Source organism: Ambystoma mexicanum, chromosome 2p (assembly GCF_040938575.1).
Source record: "Ambystoma mexicanum isolate Mex_15411 chromosome 2p, UKY_AmexF1_1, whole genome shotgun sequence".
Classification (NCBI taxonomy): domain Eukaryota; kingdom Metazoa; phylum Chordata; class Amphibia; order Caudata; family Ambystomatidae; genus Ambystoma; species Ambystoma mexicanum.
Window position 1 is genome coordinate 783,379,329 of NC_090923.1, and position 25,342 is coordinate 783,404,670.

Below are 25,342 nucleotides of genomic sequence, written 5' to 3' on the forward strand. Positions count from 1 at the left end.
TTCCCATTTTTGCCCCATAGGGCATAATGGGAGTGGGGAAGGCGTTAATTACACCACCGTAAATTACGGTGGCGTAATTAACTCCATGGTCCCTTAGCGCCATGGATTTTAACACCTGCTAAAAGCAGGTGTTAAATCCGCCATGGCGCTAAGGGACCTCGTACTCAGGCGGTAAGGGTCGGCGCTGTTTACGCTGCCGTAAACCCCTTACCGCCTGGGTCGTAATGAGGCCCATTGTGTCATAACTTCCTGTTTTTGAAAGATCGCAAAATTGTCAATCTCACAAAATCACCTATACTGATAGCACAGGGCCAGACCCCGCTCCAGGCTTTTGCAGGGCGAATGGGTGGGGCTGCTCAAAATTCAATATCGCCAGTACACCCCACACTGGTATGCCGACCTTGTGTCCTAATTCCTATTTTTGGAAAAATCATAAAATCACCAATCTCACGAAATCGCCTATACTGTTACCACATGGCCGGATCCGGCCCTCTACAGGGCAAATGGGTGGGGTTGGTCAGAGTTCACTATCGTCAGTACACCCTAGACTGGTATGCCAACCTTGGGCCAATAATTTCAACCCACCAACTGTTATGGCCTGGAGCCAACCCCGAACATACAAACGCACTTTCACAATTATATGTATAGATTCTGTTCTTATTTATTGCCAACAGACCACTTGCCTACGTGGTAGTAATAGAGGGTGTTTATCCCAGACTTGTGTCTTCTCGTGAAACAGTGGTTTATTGGTGCCTTGCCAGGCAAATTGGGTCTTGTTTTCCGATGATCATCTTGATGTTTTGCTTAATAACTCAGAAAGCTCTACAGAACAGGCGTGGCTCACTTACCTGTAAGGCATACTCCATTGGAGAGTTTCTTCACTATTTATCTCATTAGCTGTTTAGCATTCTTCTTCTACACTCTGGTGATACTAGATGGGTTTACAATGCCCACACACACCCACTTTTACTTACATATATTGTGTACTATGCGCACCATCTATTTAATACAACACTCACATCATCTGACAAGTATAACTAGCGTTACAGAGCAATTCCCTGATTTCACTCACTTACTTAGAAACATAGGTTTCTAACTCTGGGCTGGCTGTACACTTAAAGAAAGACCCAAAATAATAACCGAGCAGAACTCATACCCAAACAAACTAACCAAGCTGTATGGATCAGAAAGAATTGTCAATCTATGGACCTTAAGGACTTGTGTCATGCCCACTCTCATAAAAGACAGCCATTGGTATAAACTTATGTAAAATGCAGTATTTTATTTCGAGTCAACAGCATTATAGCAGGATGTATGTAAGACACTAAAGTAGGCCCATCTCCACATGTACACCAAAGAAGTACTGAAAGAAGTGCATGCAAAATTCCCATAGACATAAGAGGTGTAGTTCACAAATACGGCATTCTGACCCTTCCCAAAAGATTTCAAAAGCGTTGGCATGTTTTGATGAAAGAGATTATAACCATTTTCACACATGAGGCAAAATACTATTTTTTCACATTCACCATATAAAAAAGAAACCTCACAATGCCGTATATCCTTGTTGCACATTCCTGGTTTTAATATTGCAATCAAGTGATGTGTTTCTTTTAAGGGTGTGTGTTCTTTTACATGTTTCAGCTGAGAATATAACCTAAATCTGCATACCAGCAAATCATATACAAGCTGTTGATATCAGTGCTTCTCCACAGCCCTAGCGTGGGATAAGGGAAAACATGAATGGGCGAGGTACATTTGCCAAAAAGATTCCTATAGGGCGAACATCAACTTCCTCTGGTTTGACGAGGGGCTCCAACTTGAAGTTCTTCAGGATGGTGGTGAAATAGAGGAACAATTCCATGGTAGCAAGGTTTTCTCCCAAGCAAACACGTTTCCCTACAGGAAAGAATAGGACAACACATTGAATCGATACAAAACTTCAATATGGTCATATTACAACTTTGGGATCAATTTATTTTTAGTCACACACAAAGTATAGAAGTCAGCTTTGCAATCAGCCCTCATGGAAGCAAAAACTTTCAAAAGAGGAAATAGAAGATGTCTCACTTTGTCCTCAAAATCTGAATTATTTAATTTCACACTCAAAGAGTGTGGGCCTCATACCGAGACTGGAGGTAGTCATGGCGCTATTTGCGCCATGACTGCCTCCAATAACGGTACCAGCACCGGTCTTGTTCAATGGGGACTTACCGGTGTAGTCCGACCTTTGAGGGACTGGTAAATCCCCATTGAAAAAACCATTCCCCATTCCCTTTTGAGCCCCCATTGGGCTCAATGGGAATGGGGAAGTAGCTAATAACGGTACTGCAATTTGTGGTACCGTTATTGGCCCTGACCAGACGTTAAAGGAGGGACCCGCTAAGGGAACTCGTAGTAGGGCGGTAAGGGATTACCGGCACCGGTCTCCTTACCGGTGCCCGGTATGCCTCACCGCCCTACTTGTAATGAGGCCCTATATTTTCATATCTTGGAATGTAATCCCATTTCAGGTCATCATTGATGGGCACATAGATGTTGTTCTTTTGTGCCTTTGAGCCATAATTGATTTTGTGATTATATCAAATATCAGGCATATTTTGCAGTGTGCACATCTCTGATAAATGAATGCTTTTATCTTAAATATAAATGTACTTCATTCACGTCAGCACCAAGGAAAAGTACAATTGTTTGAAGGCTTTGTACAGGAATTACATCTGAGAAGGTGGGAAAGAAACAGTGTAATGTTATTTTTTTGTTGTTTTTGGAGTGTTTATTGAGTGTGGAACTGGCTCCGAGTAGCAGTTGAGTGCTTTAAAACAATGGGTTACTAGGAATAAATATAATGGGGCACAAGTTAGAGCTTGCTAGTATTACATTACAATGAAGTAACACGGCCAGTTATTAGGGGTGAGGTGGGAGCGGAATTGGTGGTGTTTATGCTGCATACATTTGTGCTCCTTGAAGAAGAGGATTTTGAGCTCCATGAGGTTGGGTGTGAGTCTAATGTCGTGGGTTATGAAATTACTAAGCCTAGCCCTAGGGGCATAGATGGAGAATGCTGCTTTCCTGTTTTTTCTTCTTTGCATTTTTACAAAAATATTTTTATTAGTTAAAATAAATACAACATATAAATGACAAGCAAATAAAAATAAACGTCCCCACAGCTTGCGGATCATGAATATTCTCAAACAAGGGCAAACAGTAAGTGCACATACATCAACACATGTGCATACAAATTTTAACAGTAACCATGACATGCAACAAGGTGGCATATAATCAGATGGGCCATTGAATTAATATTAAACATGTGTCCACTCTGCATTCTGCACAGAAGCCCTCCTTAAGCACCTGAATGTCTGAGGGGCACAGGATGTGAGGGAGGGCTTTGAGATTCCCTGCACAGGGTCTCCTTGGAGACCCATGTTGCACTCTGTGTGATTGGCTGTGGTACTGTCCCGCCGGGACAGCCACCCTGCTGTGTGATTGACAGCCAGGCTGTGTGAAGGGGGGAAAACTGCATATAAAGCAGGTCTCTGAGAATGAGAAGGCCGAGTCACCACTGGATGGAGAGAACCAAAGAGAAGCTGACAGAAGAGGACCCTTACCATGACTGAACCTCCCGGTGAAACCCTGCTGCGGGTCCGAATCTCCAAACTTCGATGACAGGGAAGATCTGAAAGGAATCTTCTCCCCTTGAGCTGGTGGGACCAACCAGTTCGCCAAACTGCAAGCCAGGCCTCCCTCCTCTGGTTGAATTTGCTGTGCACAGATGCAGTGAACCGGATAGCCAGCAGGACCGGTCCCTGCTTGGGTTTTAAGGAGCGCACCTTTTATTTGTTTCTTTGCTCTGCTGCTGGTTTCTTCCCTGGGCAGTGCAGGGCCCTCCAGTCTTCCTACTTCATGTCAGTCCAACAGTCACTTCAGAAAACGTGAGCCTGCAGGACCTGCCAGGAACTTCTGCCTCAGCTACAGCCTTCTTCTTTATTTAAGGTACTGTTCAAACCTGGTTGTTCGTTCCGTCCGACCGCAGTGAAAGTGTTGAATTCTTTCGCCAATTCGAGGGCTTGTCCTTCTCTATTCTTTAAAGTAACTTTTCATCCAACCAACTTCGTTCTGAACTCTTGGCAAAGACTTAACCGCAAACTACTCTGAACTGTGTGATCCTGTGCAAAGACTTTGGTCCATTGACCTTCCACACCGTAGTTGCCTTTTATAGATTGCCCTGCTTACTTACTTGTTGCTGCTGCTCAACTTTTGTCTTACCTTGTCTTTCCCTCCCTTTTAAATTGCTGGAGTGCCATTTTGCTCACACTTCATTTTGAGCTTAACTTGTTGAAAATCTATTGGGTGGTGTGTAGTATATTAAGAGAATGATTTGTCTACTGCTTTACTTTGGTGAAATGTTTTACAACTGATGTGTAAAAAAATATATTCTTTTACTCAGAAACCGTGAGTCAGTGTTTGAACCATAGTAATTGCTGTCCTTTGTGTAACTATTGATACTGCTCACTTTACTCTTGAGATAAGTCTCACTGCTCAGCCATCGTTACCACTTTACTGTGTAGTACAGGCTTGTACCAAAGGTGAATGTGTACTGTCACTTGGAGTCTTAATTGTGTATGGTGTTCCCAAAGGGTACTGCATATCATTCTGCCTAAGAGGTTTCACATCCAAGGATTCAATTTCATTGTCCTGCAACACTGCACATGAATTCCTTCTATACATTTTTCAGCTTCTGTTCCTAATTCCTCAGCCCTAGGCAATTCCTCATGAAAGGCTCTGAATGATTCCATAATATCCTCATTTTTTGCATCAACGCTGCATTATCATCCGTGACAATGGACATAATATTCTCATTCTCCTCTAACTGTTTAGTCCTGTCAGCCAATAACGATCCAGCTTTCTCCCCATGCTGCCAGTAGAATTGCCTTACATAAACAAATAAATCCTCTTATGGCTTTTTCAGTCAACCAACCATCTAATCTCTGTTTTGCTCTTACTAACCCCGCCACTTTGATCATCTAATGGGTTTTCGCAGAAGTATTTTTCTGCTTCCATTGGGGCACTTATTAAATCCTCTTCTCCATGGGCACTAATCTTTTTAATATGAGCAGAAAGGCTAAGTATTTTCCCTCTGATGGTGTAATTTAGCGCTTCCCAAAAAACTAAAATATCCTCCACTGAGTTTTTATCTTCATTTATGTAATTAGTAAGTTCCCCGTTAATGGATTCTGCAATCACTTTGTCAGAAAGCAATTTAGAATTGAATCTCCAACCAATATGTATTCTTCTTATTCACTAAGGAACAGGGAATAGACATTGTAACATCTGCATGATCAGAAATGGCTAGTCTACCAATAGAGGAATCCAGTATATTAGGGAATAGTCAATTAGAGACTAAAATAAATGTAAAACGATAGGAGGTGTTGTGTGGACTGGAATAAAAACCTATCTGCCTTGTTCTGGGATTCAACATCCACCATGGATCAACCAAGTCCCAAGCCTGCAGTAAATCTTTAAGTTCCTGAAGCGACCACCCTCCTCTTTGAATAGGGCTGTTGGATGACCTATCCAATACTATCAAGTACCTGATTAAAGTCTCCACCTAAAATAATACTCTCTCCCTGGAGTGACCCCAATAATTATCTACATCCTTGATCCAGATTTGGAGTGCAAATATTCACCAGGACGCGGTGAGTCCCCTCCAAATTGGCCTCTAATGCAACATCTCTGCCTAGAGGTTCCACAACTCTTCCATCCAAGGCTAATTCTTGCATTATCCCTGAAAAGCACAGAAACATCTCTGGATTTTTGATGGTAACAGCAAGACACTTCCAATGTATACTTTTAATGTCATATGTACTCCCTATCAGCTTCTGACAAATAGGTTTCTTGTAAAATAAACAACATCAGCTTTCATAGTATTAAAAAGAAAATCAGATTGGGCCTCATTACGAGGTCAGCTCGACCTCGTAACACCATTCCGCCACCGGATATCCCAGTGCCATTGGGATGTTCTAGGTGGCGTTGGGCCGGGATATCAGGTTCTGGAAAGTGTAAGTCCCCATTCCCGTTTAGTCCCATATGACTCCACAGGAATGGGGACACGGAAGCACCCGTTGCTGGTGCTTCCATGACGACCATGCCTGCAGGGGCCATTGCTCCCGTCAGGTCAGATCTGCTGGGAGCACTAGCCCCTACAGGCATTCTCGTAGTCTGGTGGTCCAGAAAGGGTGCCGATACGCTGCTAATGGCACCCTTATTTCCAGATGGTCAGGCTTGTAATGAGGCCCAACGTTTCTTCTTTTAATAGGGCTATTCACACCCTTAACATTCCAGGACAAAAATAAAAGTGTTTTCCTCTGAATTGGTTACATTCTGCCACACAATCAAGAAACAAACTCTAGATGGCTCAAAAAGGAACACAAAAGGGACCCACAATAGGGTAAACAAACACATAAAATAACTACTCAGGGTGCTAATAATCGCCATAAACCTAAATAATAGTAACACAGCAAAACCAAAATCGCACCTCACGCTTGAACTAGTTCAAGAGATCTCCCGCCACTGCCAAACATACAATCGTATAAATACAAAATCCAATTACTAATAGATCAACAACACTATAAGCAGTAGCCTCAAGGATCAGCTATGTCTCCCCAATCTAATACACATCTAATACATCACATAATAACTGCCTGACACTTGCACTAGAAATAGACAGTGCAATAATAACTTCCAAAACAAGTGAAAATAACACTTTTCCTTTCCTACTCTGTTCCTTCATCTTTTTGACACACATGGCAATACATAAAAGTATGTGCTGTCCCTGTATCCCTCAACCACGTCCAAACTCTAGCCAATGTACATCGATTAGTCTGCAACTGCAACCCAAAAATAGGTCTGATAATACCATTGTTAACTAACCTGAACAGGTAAGTATCAAGTACTGTAAACCACTACAAACAGAAGAAATACAAATCAACCATCCTTCATATCTAGCAGAGATATATAATTCCACACAGGAATGAATACAGGAGTAAGGAAGCCCAAATGAAAAAGAGTAGCTAGATTTGCAGCAACAGTATTCTAACTGCACCAGACATCAAGAATTTCACACGCAGTGTGGCACATGCACCACAACCATAGTAGCATGTAAACACATATGGAGCCAGGTATTATCCAAATTAACCATTTTCAAATTGACCCTTTGTCGTAATTGACCTAATAATAGTGGTCCTAATTGGCCGTCTCACAATTGACCTTCACCTTTATTTTACTTCTTTTATATTTGTGTGGGATGGGGTTGGGATAATAAATAATATAAGGGGATTGGGTGGAGGGTTGTGGGGAGTTTTGGATTCAGTGGGGGGTTATGTGGAGCCACCCAGCAACATCTACAATGTGTAAGCAGAAAGCAGTTAAAGCAGTATTTTCAGACAAACTTTTGTATATTACTTGCCACACAACAGTGAGAGTGGCTGCCGCTAGGAATCCCTGTTATTACTGTACTTATGACCTTATACTAACCATAAAACTTGCAACAATACTGCAGTTCTCTTCCCATTGTAACAATAATACTGTCATTTTAATCCTCTTTTTTTTTATTATTAAGTTTATTGAATTTTATAGAAAACATACAAGCAACAAACTTATCAGCATTGTAATCGTAGAACTCATTGCATAGAATCCACACCCCATAACCATCCCCAACCTTCACAGAATCTAAAAAGCAAAACAGGCCAACTTATTATCACATGTCATCCAAAAACCCACCCCACATATCATCAAACAATTTCAACTTTTTGTTCCTGCGAAGGATAACCTTCTCAATTCTGGCCACTTGCCTCAAGTCCTCCACCCATTCTGAACAGGTCGGTCTCTCATCACATTTCCATTTTCTCAAAACAATTTTTTTCGCAGAATTTGTAGCCCTAAAAAAACAGCATTTCTGTGGATAAGTGAGATCTTCCACTTTATCATCCTCACCCAAGATGAAAGTGTTATAAACAAAATCCTCTTGCAGTAATAGAACCTCATTAATCTTTTCAGTGACACTCCTCCAAAATGTCCTCAGTTCATAACAGTCCCAGATCAAGTGTTCAAAGGAGCCGACATCATGCTTACACCTCCAACAGGACTCTGAGTCAATCATCCCTCTCGCATAAAGTCTCTGGGGAGTCCAAAACACTCTATTAAGAATTTTGATTTGGCGGCATTGTTCTCCAAGATTAATGGATGTCAGAGTTACGTTTTTACAAAGACACCTCCACCTCTCCACAGTCATATCAGAGCCAAGGACCTCAGACCACTTAGTTAACAACCCCTCTGCTGGCGTGTACTGTTGGCTCAGATTTCTATATACTTTGGACGCCATACCACCTAATGTCTTATATTCAGGTAGCCATAACTGCCAACCACCGCCATGAACAGTTCTCTGGTTCCGCAGCAAACCTCTCAATTTTCTGTATTCACCCACTGTACAGTCTCTGAGATCTTTAATTTGTGAAAGTCTTCTATAGCTGATCCATTTGCCGTCTTCCATCAGATCACTCAACCATAGTACACCACTCAGGAGCCAGTTCAACCACAATAGCGGCCTCCCATTCAGCAAAATACCTGGATTCAACCAGATAGGGATGTAATCATTATCACATACCTTACGCTTACTTTTCTTCCATAGTTCCCTCCAACAAGTTCTCAGGAATCTTGTCGGCGGAAATGAGCGATAACCAGATCCATCCACCGTGGACAGTATGGCCCTAGGCGGCAACGGAGAAGAACTACTTGATTCCGCCAGCGTCCAAACATCCTCCGAATCTTCAATAAATGGTACCAGATGCCTGGCTCCAAAGGCCAAATGATAATTCTCAAAGTCAGGAACCCCCAAACCTCCACAGTCTTGGGGCAGCTGCAATTTCCACAAGCTGAGGCGTGGCTGTTTGTTCTCCCAGAGAAAAGACTGGATTAAACTCTCAATTTTCCGCCAATGGCCCTTCTTTACGTCCAGGGGAAGCACACTGAGCACATAGTTGATTCGCGGTGTTGATGTCATTTTGATGGCATTCACTCTCCCCCAGAGACTCAATTTAAGTGCATTCCATCTCTTCAGGTCCACCTCCAAAGATTGAATCACATGTGTAATATTGACATCCATTATTTTCGAGACATCATTCGTTAGCCAAATCCCAAGGTATCTCATCTTATTCGGACACCACTTAAAGGGAAAACCCTGCATCTTGAAAACAGTGCAAGTGGTTGATGCCGGCAGCGCTTCCGACTTGGTCCAATTGATCTTGTATCCAGAAACCTTGTTGAACACATCGATCAACTCCATCAGCACAGGAATGGAGCTCTCCACATTCTGAACCACCACCAGCATGTCATCTGCATACAACCAAACTTTCTGGGAGGCTGCACCAAAGCGTACGCCCTCAATTCTATCCTCTTCTCTTATCCTCACAGCCAGCAATTCCATGGCGATCACAAACAGAATTGGCGACAGTGGACAGCCTTGCCTCGTCCCTCTCCCAAGTTCAAAAATGCCTGAGTCCATGCCATTAGTCCGAACACAAGCAGTCGGCCGGGAATACAGCAGTCTTATCCATCCGATCATGGTATCTCCAAAACCAAAGCCTTTCAATGTACTTAAAAGATATGTCCATTCAATACGGTCGAAAGCTTTCTCAGCATCCAAGGACAACGTCACCACATCATTATGGTGTTCTTTGCTTTCATACAGTGTCAGCAACAATCTTCTCACATTTTCTGAAACATGTCTGCCTTTTACAAATCCAGATTGGCCTACATCTATGATATCCATCAGCGCATTCTCAATCCTCAAAGCTAACGCCTTGGCGAAAATCTTGTTGTCCGTGTTCAATAAACTGATCGGCCTATAGCTGCCAGTTTTCACTGGTGATCGTCCCTCCTTCAGGAAAACGGAGATTGAAGCATATCTTGTTGAACTTGGAAGGCACCCATTCCTCAAAGAGGCGCGCAGCATCTCTAGCATCAAAGCAAACACCTCTTCTGGGAAAATTTTGAAAAGTTCAGCTGGTAGCCCATCCGGGCCTGGACACTTCCCAGAATTCAGCGCATAAGCAGCCAACCTGAGATCCTCCACGTTCAAATCTCTTTCCATACACTCCAAGGATTCCAAACTCACTTTCTTCAGATGGCAGTCATCAATGAATTGACCAATTGTACGCTCAGATAAGTTGATCTCTGAAGAGTACAGGGTTTTATAATACGACAGAAATGCTGCATTAATCTCCACAGGATCAAAAGTCACCAACCCATCCTGTCTTTCCACTGCATTGACAGATCTGCCACTGTCCATAACCCTCAACCGATGTGCCAGAAGTCGATCACATTTTTCTCCTTTTTCATAGTAGTTGCTTTTGGTTCTAAAAAGCAACCACTCAGCCTTCGAAGAATACAAATCTTCCAATCGTCTCCTTTTCTGCTTCAATATTTTAATAGTCTCATCTGAAAAGTTTTGCATATTATTTCTCTCAAGATCCTGAATGTCCACAATAAGCTTTTTCACTTCTGCATCTCTCATTTTTTTCTTTTTGCTGGACAAACCAATCAACAATCCTCGCATATATGATTTGAAGGCTTCCCACACAAACTCCACCCTGACTTCACCAGTCCAATTCACAGATATAAAGAATCTCGCTTCTTGAACAATTTTGTCCACAATTTCATCGTCGTCCAAGAGGGAGACATTCATCCGCCAGGTGTTAGACCTAGGAACCGGGAAGGTCAATCGCAAGTCTATGGAGATTGGAGCATGGTCCGAAACAAGTAGTGATCCGATGTTACCCCTTTGGAATGATTGTGTACAGAGGCCAGAGGTCATAAAGAGGTCAATTCTCGAATAAGCATTATGCCTTGCAGAGAAGAAAGTATATTGTCTCGTAGAAGGGTTTTGCAATCTCCAAACATCTGTGAGGTTCCATTCATCAATTAGTCTCTTTAATACTGTTCTTTTCAGAGCGTTGGCATTGTCCACACCCCCCACACTTTTATCAAGTCCAGGTTCTAAAACCACATTGAAGTCCCCTCCCAAAATCACATTAATCGCATTTACATTCTGCAACATTTGCGTTAAAGCTACAAAAAAACTACCATCACCCCCATTCGGAGCATATATATTGCAGAAACAATACTGAGCATCCGGAATATGTGCAGTGACACATACTATCCTTCCATCCCCATCCTTCACACACTTCACCCCAGTGATCTGGAGATTCTTCCTAAAAAGAATACACACACCCCTAGAACCAGTAGTGAACGATGAACCATAAACATCACCAACCCACTCCTTTTTCCACTTATCTATATCCGCATCTAACAAATGAGTCTCCTGAAGCATCGCCACATCCACCCCCATCTCCCCTAGTTTACTCAAAATCACCTTCCTCTTGACAGCACAATGTGCACCATTCACATTCCAAGATACCACTCTGAAATTCCTCTGATAAGTGTAAGACATTGCTAGATCCCGTTTCCCAATCCTTGCAATGAATTCACAAGACACAATACTACCTAAACCTATAGTCAAGTAAAGAAATAAAATAAAAAATAAAAAAAAACACTCCTGGGCTTGAACCACCCAACCATCCAGAACATCCCTTCCAGCTACACGCTGAAAGGGACTACCCCCCTCCCTCCCTTAGGTCAGCCTATAGAAAGCCCATAAAGGGTGTCACAGACCACATTTGGTCAAATTCAAATGAAGTTGAAAATACAATTTGGTCTAAAGGAATTCCCACAACTCTCCAGCAAATGAAAGCACAAATAAGAGCATTCCTGAACAGATGCAACATCCCCTACTCAAAAACGCTAAATACCACACCATGTGTCAATCACATGCCTAGACAAAACCTGAATTCTCTTATTATAACCATCAACGAATCACACTAATCCACCTACCGTCACAACCATCAGTGTAAACATCACAAATCCCAACTACTGCGGGCATGCTGAGCAATTGAGCGTGAATCATCACTAGAAAGTGTGAGCAAGTGTACAGAGAGTTGCAAAATACCTGTGTCCCTGCACCCTACCAAATGAGATTAGAAGCCAGATACAGCATTAAACTTTTCCATGGCATTCACACACCAATCCATGACTATGCCGGTGGCCTTACCACTCACCTTGCCAAGCATAAAAATCAGAATCTCCGGTATTTCCTGGACACTACATTCCCCCATGTGACTTCCATGGCACAAAACTGCAACCCCCACCGTGTTAATCCAAATGTACTGTATAACTGGGCACTCCAGATATAACGTGTTGGCACATCACTCATTGCGCTTTGAGAATGGAATCAAACCCTCTCCATTACTGCAACAAAAAAAAACCTAATAGAAAATTCTGTCTGTGATTTGGTAAGTAGACAGAGGTGCACAGTCATATCTTAACCATAGGCCTCGTCAGTGTTCACATTAGATGACAGCACTATTACATTCTCACAGCTGATTTCGTTACTGCACGAAAGGAAACGTACCCATGCAAAGTAAAAGGTGTAGACTACAGTGGAACCCCAGGTACCCAATAGTGACAACTCTCACCTTCTTTATGCAGTGATGGTAATGGCATACAGTTGGCTTCGTTATTACAGTACAAGTACATGTCAAATATACCTCACTCAGCATGTCAGGGGTGTGCAACCAGGACAATAACAACTGTTACATATGCAGGGGATTAGCATTGGGCAGCATACTCGCAAACGTGGCATTCCTTCATCTAATTCTGGCTATGGAAACACATTACAATGTCATTTTAATCCTCTTGATGGCAACATTTTGTGAGCACTACAATGCTGTCTAAGTCTAGCCAACTTAACATGATTACATCTAAATTTGAAAACATTCTTTCACAGCAATCCAAGACATTACCCCTGATGAGGCACTCACAAAGCTTCACAACTGACTCATGCACAATATTTCGCTCTGAGGTATTTTTATGCACTTCAGGCGTGTGCAGTGTGTAAATGGGCAATACAATGGAATCAACAGTAGTCAATGTTTTTATATTTGTCAGTATAATACTACTGGTTATCACACAAATGCACAAACATCTTGTCAGAGTATATAGGGTAACAGCGATGCCTGCATACATAATACCTGCTACAAAGGTTCCTCCTCTCCAGTATCCAACCAATAACAGAACAGTTCTAAAACAGAACTCGATGTGCGTTCCAAGCCCAGAGGACCACATGGACTCTCCCCGTTCCCACTGGCCAGCAAGTCGGGACTCACCGAACCACAGCGGAAGCCATTACCATTGCATTGTCCCTCATCAGAGATGGAACGTGCACTGTATAAAATCACTTCAGAAACGCCATGGGAAGGAGCATCAAGCTACATGTGCATAATCATGTGGAGCATTCACAGTAACCTCAAAGCTAACTGTAGCTCATAGGCACCATTTTGTGGAATAATATAATATCTTCAAAATCTATTGTATAACCACACAGTCAGACATATACAAGTACCAACACAAATATCAACACAAAGACGCAGAAATATCAAATTATTCAAAACAGCATTGGAAATGAACATTTAGCAATTAGAACAGATCACATTAAATCTGTATTCAGAATTTATACAGCGCTTACCTGCGACCTTGAAAAGCAATAATCCAAAATTTAACCATATGTACTGAGACATCAGCAAATCTAATCATATCCAGAGGTTTCCCAGCCTTCTCGTGATCAGTGAAGGTGTGTGTCTCACTAATCACTCGACTCTTACTAAAAAAAGAGACGGAGCTGTAACGGCATACACATGTCTAACAGTGAAGCTATGGACCAGTGAACGCGTGGAGGATCGTTTTAAGACACACCAAATTATCTGTAACCTCTGAAGCGAAATCCTACCTCTAAAGAGCAATTCTTGTAAGTAACAAACAGCCTTGACACTACGAGGACAATGTTCCCCTGATCAGAAGTGCAGGCTGGAACACAAAAGCCTTAAAGCAATCGTATTTTATGTATTTATTTATTTATTTATTTATTATATTTGTTAAAACATCCAAACCCGGAGGTATCACAGCGTATATTACAAGAAAAATGAAAGCGCATGATGGTTACTAGAAAGTAAAAACATAGTTCAAAGAGCAAAGCATTGTGACAATGTAGTTACATATATATATGCACATCGTAGAAAAGTTACAGAATTTCTAAGGTCACAGTTGGTAGGGTTACAGGAGTAGTAGGGATGTGTGCTGAACTAGCAAAGCTAGTTAGAATCTATGAAACAACCATGTTTTTTATGAATGTATTAAATTGGGAGTGGGGGGTCTTTCTACTGATATTTGAAGGGCGAGTGTTGCATAGTCTGTGGCTGTGACAGTGAAACAAGATTCTCCGGTTCTTGAGTTCTTGAAGCAGGGGACAAATAGGAGGGTGCTGGTGTTGGACTTAAGGACCCTGTTGGATATTTTGCGTATAGTACAATCATTCAGATAGGTAGGGGAGTTTTGGATGACACATGTGTGTGTGGTAGTGAATGTTTTATGGAGGATCCTCACTTCAATGGGGAGCCAGTGAACCTCTCTCCTGGCTTGAAATGTGGTCACTTGATTTATTCCTAAGACAGCTCTAAGGGCTTTATTTTGTGATATTGTAGTTTGGTCAGATTTGTCTTGGTGGTACCTAGCAGGTGTATCTTATAATAGTCTAGTGTAGACATGATGAGAGCTCTAGCAAGGGTGATACAGTTCTGTGCGGATAGGAATTGCCAGCTAAGGACAATAAGCTTCGCTGTGTAGACTGTGGAGGAGGCTAGGGACTTGATGTGATGAGTCTAAATAGACCCCTAAGGTTTTTACATGGTCGGAGATGGGGATGGGTATAGTCTTGAGGCAGTTTTTTTAGTTGGGCTGGTGATCCAACAATGAAAATCTCAGTCTTTTCGACGTTAAGGCAAAGACTTTTGGTAACCATCCAGTTCTGGATGAGGGCATAGATACTGTTTATGATAATGGAGTCATGGGGACTCATTACGAGAATGGAGGTAGCCATGCCATTCTTAACGGCATGGCTACCTCCATTCCGGGTACCGGGTCCGGGTTCCCTGAATGGGGAATTACTGGACCATTCCAACCTTGGAGAGCCCGGTATTTCCCCATTCAGGGAAGCCGACCCCAGTACATCCCCATTCCCATTTGAGCCCCAATAGTGCTCAATGGGAATGGGGATAATGCTAACAACGGGCCCATTAATGACAGGCCAGTTGTTAGCATCCTGGTCCGCTCGTGGGACCCGCTAAGGATGCCTGGTAAAACCAGGCATCCTTAGCGGGTTCCGCGAGGAGACCTCGTAATGGGGCAGTAGGGAGTTACTGGGGCCGGCAGCTCTACTTGTAGTTCTTTTTTGGCTTCATTAGTAGGGTTTTTTTCTAGTGAGATTCTCTAGTGCTCTTTTGCTTCTTCTGAGTTCACCATTAAACCAGGAATTGCTATGTTTTAGGTTTGGGTAGTTTAGATTTCAGTGGGGCTGCTTCATCAATAGTTGTTTTTAAACATGAATGATATAACTGGGAAATAATTCATGGGTTTGGGGAAGTTTTGGGTTGAGTTTTTAGTAGTTTGTTAAGAATGGGGGTTAGTTTCTCTTGCGTGAGTTCTTGTGAGTTTCTTACCAGTACTGGACTGGGTGGTGAGGATGGAGCTTCTTGGCGTTTTATGGTCGGCACGTTAAAGCGAATTAAGAAGTGGTCGGACCAAAAGGTGTTATAGATATTAAGGTTAAGATCCAATCAAGGATTTTACTTTTGGCGTAGGTAGGTGTGTTCACGATTTGGGCAAACTGCATATCTTGTAGTGCAAAGTAAAAGGCTGTGGCCTTGTGTTCCGGTCCTGAGAATCATTGAATCTGGTTCTGGGTTTGATAAGGGGGTTTATGAGTACCGGTATGTTGACATCTGGGTGATTGGAGGAACTAGATGATCTGTAAAATATTAGCGAGTTCACGGTTGTTTTAGGGTCCGTAGTTAATAGTCAATAGACCTTATAATACTAGTGGCGGCTGGTGACAAGCAAGCAACTGTACTCCTTTCTGCATTGCATGGCCAACTGAGGGCTGGAATAATTAATCCAAACACAGAGTTAGGCTGATTTTGATAAAAAAAATAAAAAAATTAAAGGTGTATGTAAGGTATGGTTGTCGGGGAGCACAGAGTTAAGCTGGCAGGGGCAGGCTAAGGAGGAGAAGGAGATGTGGTCCGGCGACAAGGAACTGGATAAATCAGAAACAGGTGGGGAGCCAGGTGAGAGAAGCCGGGACTAAACACAGCTGTTTTTTTCCCCTCTGCTTGGATCACAGGCGACTGGGGTATTAGCAGAATGAGAGGAGCCAGAGAAAGGACATGAGCTGGGAGAAGAGGAGCTGAATGCCGCAGGAGAAGCATACCTTTGGGCGTTTTAGGAACAGCAGGTGAGGGATGCCCAGCTGGGAAGCAGAGAGCCAATGTCACAATCACCCAGATAGTGAAGGGGCCACCGGGGCACAGATAACAGCCCAGTAATGGGTATACAGAGTGCTGCAACCGAACGCTGCAGAGCATTACCCTTATTCCTGCAGAACACCTCCAACAAGGGATTTTCTTACTTCTTGCCACCCACGAGGAGCACCAACAGAACTTGCCTGTTATTTTGGGTTTGTGGTCCATTACAGCCTTCCCATAGTTACTTAAAACATTATTCACCCCACATTGACAGGGTACTAGTCAACTACTACTAGTCTACTTTCCTTGGACCCTGACATCCCTCACCCTATCACCCCTGCTCCTGTCTTCTGCACCTGCACTTATACCTTCACCCTGGCGGCTCACACTTACAACTCCTGCTGCTCTAGGCCATGTAACACACAACATTCCTAGCACTTCATCTGTGGCTCACCCTAGAGCTCAGACCACCAGCACTGACACCCACCTTCTCCCATGCTGCACTTGCAAGTTCTGAATTACTCATAAGGCATAGTAGGTTCACCCTATCTTCCTCTTCGCCCCACTGCTCTTATTTATTGTGTTTTTAATGTATTTATTGTAGTTCATACTCCTGTGTCCTTCCTTGCCCTGTGGGCCATTTGAAACCATATGTTCCTACTGTATGGGTGCCTAAAAGCAAACACTAAAATAAATAAATACATTATTTTTTTTAATTTCTTTAGCTGGAATAGTAACCATTTCTTTGACAGGCTATCACATAAAATGCACAATAAAAGCCCTGTGAACTTGATCTGATTGTGGGTTAGGTGCCAAAGTCCTATTTGCCCATTCAATTTCTAAAGGTTTTCCAGGAGGCAAATCTAGCAGGCGAGGCAAATGTGTTTGGTGAAATTCAATTGGTCTTACTTTTTCGGCATCTTCAGGGAACACATATATTCTTATGTTAGATCTCCTGTTTTCATTTTCCTGATCATTTATTTCTTTGTTTGCCAGATATGGTTGCAACATCAAGGAGGCTACATTTTCCTCCAGTACCACAACTTTATCTGAGCACTGGGCACCCTATCCCCAAGATCAAGATGATCAGTTCTCTGTTTATCCAAGTCATGTTCTCTTTTCACATCCATCACAGTCTGTCTTCTTTTTTCCAATAGAAAGGAACATAATATCCATAATCTCCATTAGGTAATCTGCATTGGATTGACCTTCTGCCCTAGCATTAGGTGCTACACAAGATCTCATCCCAGACCCATTTATTTGGTGGCTTCTCACCATCGCATTTTGGTGATGTCAGGTCCATCCTCCTGCTCTCTGCTTCTCCTGGCAGACAGTGGGTCTCTTACCCCAAATGATCATCTATCAAATTTGGTCCAGTGGAAACTGTGACATTACAGTGAACAATTTGGAGTTATCGGTATTAGGCCCATTTATATTGAGTAAGACATCCTCTTAGTATACCCCTCAGGCTTACAAACCTACCCGATTTGTCAGAATGCTGCCTTTCTATTTGCAATTGACCTTAAGGAGCAAACCAAGCCATCACTCCCATAGCAGCAGATGAGGATGAGAAATAGAATTGATCTTTCATTTTAACATGGAGTTTTGTATGCTCCATGTCTGTTAGATGAGTTTCCTGTAACATCAGTTGATATTTCCTTAAATATGTGGTCCCACTATGCCTTTTTTACCACTCAATTGATTCCTCTAAGATTCCATAACAAACACAAAAAGGCCTTTGTCATGCCTCGTCTTTTACAGGTGGAGGTACCGATACATCTAGAAAAAGTGTGTAATTACACAAAGCGAGAGGGCAGTATTCAGTCACTGAAGTTAACCATAATTGAAAATAATCCAAGATGCCTACTCCTACCGTGCTTCAATACCCCAACATTAGACGCAACAAAGTTGTACAAACAGCTCCTCGAGCTTCCCAATGAACCATCCCAAACATGAAATCCATTAACCAACATATCAAAATCACAAGGGTGTTGGCTGTCTGCTCTCATCGAGAATCGAGTGTGACCTCCAGTCCTCATACCTAAAGTGGCGGGCTTTCAGGCATATGCAGGGCTATTGCATATAGCTTCTTACCTCACCACATATAGTTAATATACAGGCCTTGATTCACAGATACGTTTTATAATGGCACAATCCCATAGGCAAACAATATTTGAATCAGGCCCATTGTGTCAGCACCTTATCATAAATTATGTTTGTTTGAATATTGCAGCAGGTAGACAAATGGGCTAAAGATAACAAAATGTCTGCAATTGTATTCAGGTCCTGGAACAATTTCACAGCATACAAGTGAATAAAACTCTCTAAAAGTGTCATTTAACATGCATGGGTCAAAGGTAATAGGTCCAATTATTGACTGTATATGTGTAATTGTTTTTCAAACCTGGAATGTAGTGTACTCATTAACATTAAATTCAAACTTGCTAAGTCTCTGCCAGACTAGGTTCAAAGCGACGTGTCTCTCAGCTTGTTGTTTTGTCACTGTAGGGTCTCTACTGTGTCACCTATCCTGGATTTTAACCAGTAGTTTAAGTTTTATTGAACTCCCCATGTCAGTGACATAAATATACCATAAATAGCACATTTATGTGTGTTATAAAACTTTTCACACATATTCCAAATCCATCATAATAAAACAAATTACATAACATCACATAAAAACATAATATCACATACTGAAACCCGTCATTGAAGAAGAACAACTATACAAAACATATAGGGCCTCATTACGAGTTTGGAGGTAGCCATGGTGCTATTAGCGCCATGGCTGACTCCAAACCGGGCTCCATTACCGGGTTCCTTCAATGAGGAATAACCGGGTCATTCCAACATTGGAGGACCCGGTTATTCCTCCTTGAAGGAACCATTCCCCATTCCCATTTGAGCCCCCATAGGGCTCTATGGGAATGGGGAGGGAGGTAATAATGGGCACATTACAAATGGCCCGTTATTAACTCCGTCTTCCCCTCGTGGGACCCGGAAAAGACGTCTGGTTTTACCAGACGTCTGGTCCGGGTCCCGCAAAGGGAACCTCGTAATCCGCGCTCATGAAATGAAGGGTGCCGGTCCCGTTCTGGCACCCTTCATTACGTGAGCGCCAGGGTCGTAATGAGGCCCATAGAGTCTTAATTTACCATAAAATATTCAAATTTAATAAACAGTCACACATTACTAGATTCCCTTCTGGCTAAGCTAGCAGCCACCACTTTCCATACTTGTACAATTGCTGTCGACATACCTAAGCTAAAACCTGATACGCAACTCAGCCAGAGTCGCTCCCTTCTTATTTTTTCTATTTTCTCCACATGTTTACTATAACAGAGAAGATACATCCTATACATAGCTGGGCACAGTGTAGTTGCTTGCTTAATGGTCTCAACTTGATCAGAATCCAGGCACAGTCTCAATGTACGATTACACTACAAAATATCATGCAATGCACCAGTATTAGTCAGGACTTCCAACCTATTAAATCTTAGAAGCATGAACACTCTTTGCATTACAGGAGATGGAGACATATGAATATAATGTTGTGCAAAGGTGAGTATCCCAAAGACTCTAGCCTGGGACACTTCTCATGTGGCCAAGGCAAGGCAGACACTTCCTGATCTTGACCCTGGGGCGGTGTTCTGCAGGAGGATCACATGGGAGGAGACACAGTTCTTTTAAATGTAGAGGAAGTGCAGTGGGAACTGGTGGTGTTATTGGCTGTCCCATAGGAGAAAAAAGCTCTCCTATACTGGTGTCCTACTCCAGTGGTTGGCGTTCAGTGGATTGTAAGGGGAGTCAGAGAAGCCCCTTTTCTAAAAGACACATGCTGCAGGAGTGTGACTGGAAATGTCAGATTCCAGGACAACGCGCAAGAAGAAGAAGTGGCAGTAGTAGCGAGTCGAACACACACGCAGTTAAAGATGGATGAGTTGGTTTTATTAGGTCACCTCGTGTGCTATGTAACAGACTGCTGGCTGCCTGCAACTGTTTTGAATACCGAACTAATGAAATAAAGCATTTCTGTCATGATATCAATATTGAGATAAAGCAAGAGGAGGAAGATTTTAAAGTAAAAAGGGGGAAATATTTAAAGAAAATTGTAACCATCATAGCCGAATTAAAGAGGGGAAAAAATGTGAATAAGACTATAGACATCTTGCCAAAGTAAAGAGGAGCCAATATTTGAATCAGATAACACGCATTGCTGTTTAAGCCTAAAAAGGGCAATTTTAAATAAAATAGGAAAGAGTTTTTCTAAAGAGGGAAACTTGAACACCAGACACTACTAGCATTGCACTGGTGTGATAGTAGGACCCAAAGGTGGTAGGAGAGGATCCCTCCTTGTAGAAATCATCAAGGGGGAGAGAAATACAACCTGAATTGCATGTGGCAACCAAATCAGCAGAGCAAGCAGAATTAATGTGTGTTGTACCTTTATGGAAGAAGTTGTGAATCTCAATGTTGTTGAAAGTCAAAGGGCCTCATTACATGGTAGGCGGTAAGGGTTTACCGGTACTGGTAAGGGCACCGGTACCGGTAAACCCTTACCGCCTTAATACGAGGTCCCTTTGCGGGACCCGACCTTAACGGCTGGTGTAGACCAGCCGTTACAGTTGGGACCCGCAAAGGGACCTTGGTGCTAATTACAGTACCGCAATTTCGGTACCGTAATTAGCTCCTTCCCCACCCCCATTATGCCCTATGGGGCAAAAATGGGAAACGGGAAGGGCCATGGAGGAAGGGGGAATTACCGCCCTGCCAACCTTGGAATGGGGTGGTAATTCCCCTTTCCTCCATGGTGGTACCGGTATGGTACCGGCGGCAACCATGGTGCTAATAGCACCATGGTTTACTGCCTTCCGTGTAATGAGGCCCAAAGACTTATCTAAAGTTGGAGGTAAACCTCCCCACAGAGTACTTGTAGTAGTGGTAGGAGGTTTATCCTGGCAGACGAGCATACCAGGAATGGGCCCATTAGTGGTTATTCCTGGCAGGTTAGCGCACCAGGAGGAATACATTCAGGTGCTGCATTGTGGTGGAAGTTTGTGGTGGAAGGAAAGTGGCGAGTCCACTAATGTGTTGTGATGAACTGTGGTGAAAACCATCCTGACAAATCATTATTGTTTCTTAAGAAGAATTGTGAAAATAGATGTTTTTTTCAAAAGTAGAGATTGTATTTAATACAGACTCAAAGTGTGAAGACAAAGTCCTTTTAGTTTTGTAGAAATTTTGGATAATCATTTAAGAGTGCTAAATCAGGCGAAATATATGGTTACAAAGTTTATGTTTCAATATAACTGTTATTTTGTTGATCTTGAATGGTCATATGATACCTGCATGATTTTGTTGTGTGTATATAGATGTTAGAGACAGATAGCTTTTATTGGAGTGTTTTTCTTCAGTCTTAGTTTATTAGGTAGGGAAGTCCTTGTTAGGTTTGGGAAAGTGATGCATTTATCACACACTTATTATTTAAGCCAATGCCTACTTGTGAAAAAGCTCTATCTACCTGTCCACCTCACATGTATAACCCCTCACATATTGTGACAGGAGTGAAATTGGAGTAAATTGCCACAAGTTGGGACCCATACATTTGAGAAACTTAGTAAAAGAGCCTTTGTTCCCACCATTGCTACAGAACAGTTGATAGGATGTGATATCTATAGTAGTAGAGGGGAATTCATTCACCATGCAGAAAGAACACTGATATCCACAGATTTAATTTGTATTCTTCTCACTGGCACCTATATCAGAGCTGCATCTAAGTCAGGACAAGCCTGGCACTATGGCTTAGACATTTCGGCAGGAGTAATTGATCCTGATTAAAGATGAGATATCCAAATATTGATACAAAATAATGTGATGGAAGCATGTCAAGTGAAAGCTGGAGAAAGAATAGCTCAAGGAATATTGGAAAAGGCTCTATTTTCTAAAGCACAATAAGTTAAAAACAGTGACCAAACTTAGAGAGGAACCCAGGGTTTTCGTGAAGCAGATATAGAACCTCCAGTGGAACCAATAATGAAACTAAATGTTGATGAAGAGGAAGAGATAACCCTGGATTTGACTTTTTCTCAAAGAAATTATCCTTTGTTAGCAGAACCCTTCATTCATGTAATATCAGAGGATAAAAGGTAGGGAAAAGAGGGGACGATTTTATTTCTAACGTACAGGTTATATAGAGGAGATGTAGGACCAGCAGGCATAACCCAGTCACACATTGTAGTACCCAAAAGGCATACAAATATTGTTCTGGAAATGGCTCATTCTCATTTGACAGTCGGCCATTTAGGAGCTGTGAAAACTTTACAATTTACAAATTGTAAATAGATTTTATTGGCCTTCGATTTATGCTGACATAAAGAATGTTGTCAATTTATGTCCCTTATGTCAGAAAACCAGTACTCAAATTCCTCCTCCAGTTCCATTACAGCCTATTATAGATGTTCTCTTCTCATGGATAGGAATGGATATAGTGGGTCATTTAGAAACCTCAAAGCTAGGTAATAAATATATATTGGTAATTTTGGAATATGCAACACGTTACCCTGAAGCCTTTCCTTTAAGAAGATCTACCTCACAACAGATCTTGAGACATTTACTCCCTTTCTTGCCTAGAATTGGATTTCAAAAAGAAATTCTGATGGATCAAGTATCCACATTTATGAGTAGACTCATGGCTAAAATTAAGGAAATTCTTCAGAGAAAATCTTTATGTACATCCATCGATCACCCCAAACTGATGGATTAGTGGAAGGATTTAATCAGACTTTAAAACATATCCTAAAGAAACTAGTGGAGGCAGATGGAAATAATTGGGACAATATGGTACCTGGGGGCCTGTTTGCCATTAGAAAGACTCCTCTGTCTTCTACAGGTGTTTTCCCCTTTGAACTATTTTATGGAAGGGAAGCTGGAGATGTGTTAGATATGTTACGTGAAGCATGTGAAGAGAGAGAGTGGGCTACCATACCATTGTCTTAAACAGCTCAAAGGTTGAAAGGAAATATGGCTGCAGCTCAAAATATAGTTCATACTACTATGGCACAAACTCAGAAACATCAAAAAGAATACTATATGAAGAAAGCAGTGATAAGGTATTTTATTGTAGGTCAAAAGGTATTGGTTTTACTTCCATCTTTTGAAAATAAAATGTTTTCCAGGTGGCATGGCCCTAATGAAATCCTAGAACAGATGTGACCTTTCAATAATAAAGTGCCTCAACCAGACAGAAAAATCAAAACCCATATTTTTCCATATTAATCTATTTAAAGAGTGAAAAGTGGACCCTATTACAAATACTTCAGAAATAATTACCAGTATATTAAATGAAGAAAATGATACTAATTAATTTCCCCTGACTTACGACAAAATCAAAAACAAGACCTGTTAGACCTCCTACAACAGTTCTCTGGTGTATTTAAAGCTTAATCAGGTAGAGTTAAAGGGATCTAAAATCATATTCCTACTCCTCCGGGAAAGGTGATTCATAAGAAACCGTATAGAATACCTGAGAGTAGAAAACAGATTATTCAAGAAGAATTGGGTGCTATGTTAAGAGTGGATATGATCAAACCCCCTCATACCATTCATCTTCCCTTTTGTACTGGTTTCTAAACCTAATAATTCATGGAGGTTTAGTATTGACTTTAGAAACGTCAATGAAGTATCACAGTTTGAAAGATATCCCATACCCAGGATAATCAATCAGATTGATAGGTTGGGAGATGTGGTATATCTTTCTACCATTGATTTAACCAAAGGCTTCTGGCAAGTACCAGTTAACCCAGCAGAAAACCTAAGACAGGCTTTTCTACTCTGATAGGCTTATGTCTTACCTTTCATGGTGCCCCCGCTACCTTACAAAGACTAATGGACTAAGTTCTTAGACCATATGCTTCATTTTGTGGCACCTACATTGATGATATCATCATTCATCATAAGTCATGGCCAGATCATAGGTCACATTTGTATAGGGTTACTCATGCTTTAAGAAAAAATGGGTTTACTGGCAATCATTAGAAGTATTATCTTGCTAGATCTGGAGTACAATATCTAGGCTTCTTTGTGGGAAATTGATTAGTTCAGCCCCAAACTGAAAAAGTTAGAGCAGCCAAGAAAACCAAGCTCCCAAGACCAAGAAAGAACAACTAGACGATTCATCCCTAACTTTTCTCCCATCACTTCCCTTCTCACAGACAAACTTAGAAATGCAGAACCCCAAAAACTTAAATGGCACCCTGAAGACCCCATATTGTATGTAGTGAACATGTCTTGAAGGTGGTAGACTTTAATAGACCCTTTGTCCTACAAACACATGCATCACATATGGTTTTTGGGGCTGTGTTGACACATGTCCATGAAGGTATAGAACATCCCACTCTCTACATTAGCAGAAAACTATTTACCAGACAGAAGAATTATGCCACTCTGGAATTTGAAGCCCTAGCCATTAAATGGCATATAATTTATTTAAAATACTATCTGACAGGTAGAACACTTTGCCTGGTCACCGATCATGCTCCCTTTAAGTGAATGCACTGATGTTTGCATTTACAGACCTAGGGCCTGATTCACAGACACGTTTTATAATGGCGCAATCCTAAAGGAAAACGCTCTGTGAATCAGATCCCTAATGCTTTTCGGTTGAACATCGTAAAAGGAAAGAGCAGGGTAATGTTGAGTTTCTTTCACATTTCCCAATAGAGGCTATGAAAAGCAGTGACATTAGGGGAAGGGTATGTGATGAACCAGAGGTGATCATCCCAAAGACCCTAGCCTGGGGCTCTTCTCATTTGGCTAGTGAAATGCAGGCGCTCTGTGATCCTGACCCAGGGAGTGGTGTTCTGCAGGAAGCTCACATGGGA

At 41.9% G+C, this 25,342-nt stretch overlaps 1 protein-coding gene across 1 annotated transcript in view; it reads right to left on the reverse strand.

Moving 5' to 3' along the window:
• Positions 1-1,257: 1,257 nt before the first annotated feature.
• LOC138566789 (cytochrome P450 2F2-like) overlaps positions 1,258-25,342 on the reverse strand; it is a 948,082-nt gene continuing 923,997 nt past the window's right edge. The window contains exon 10 of the mRNA XM_069644443.1: positions 1,258-1,896. Within this exon, the coding sequence (XP_069500544.1) occupies positions 1,715-1,896 (182 nt within the window). The 3' untranslated portion in view covers positions 1,258-1,714. The remainder of the gene's footprint in view (positions 1,897-25,342) is intronic.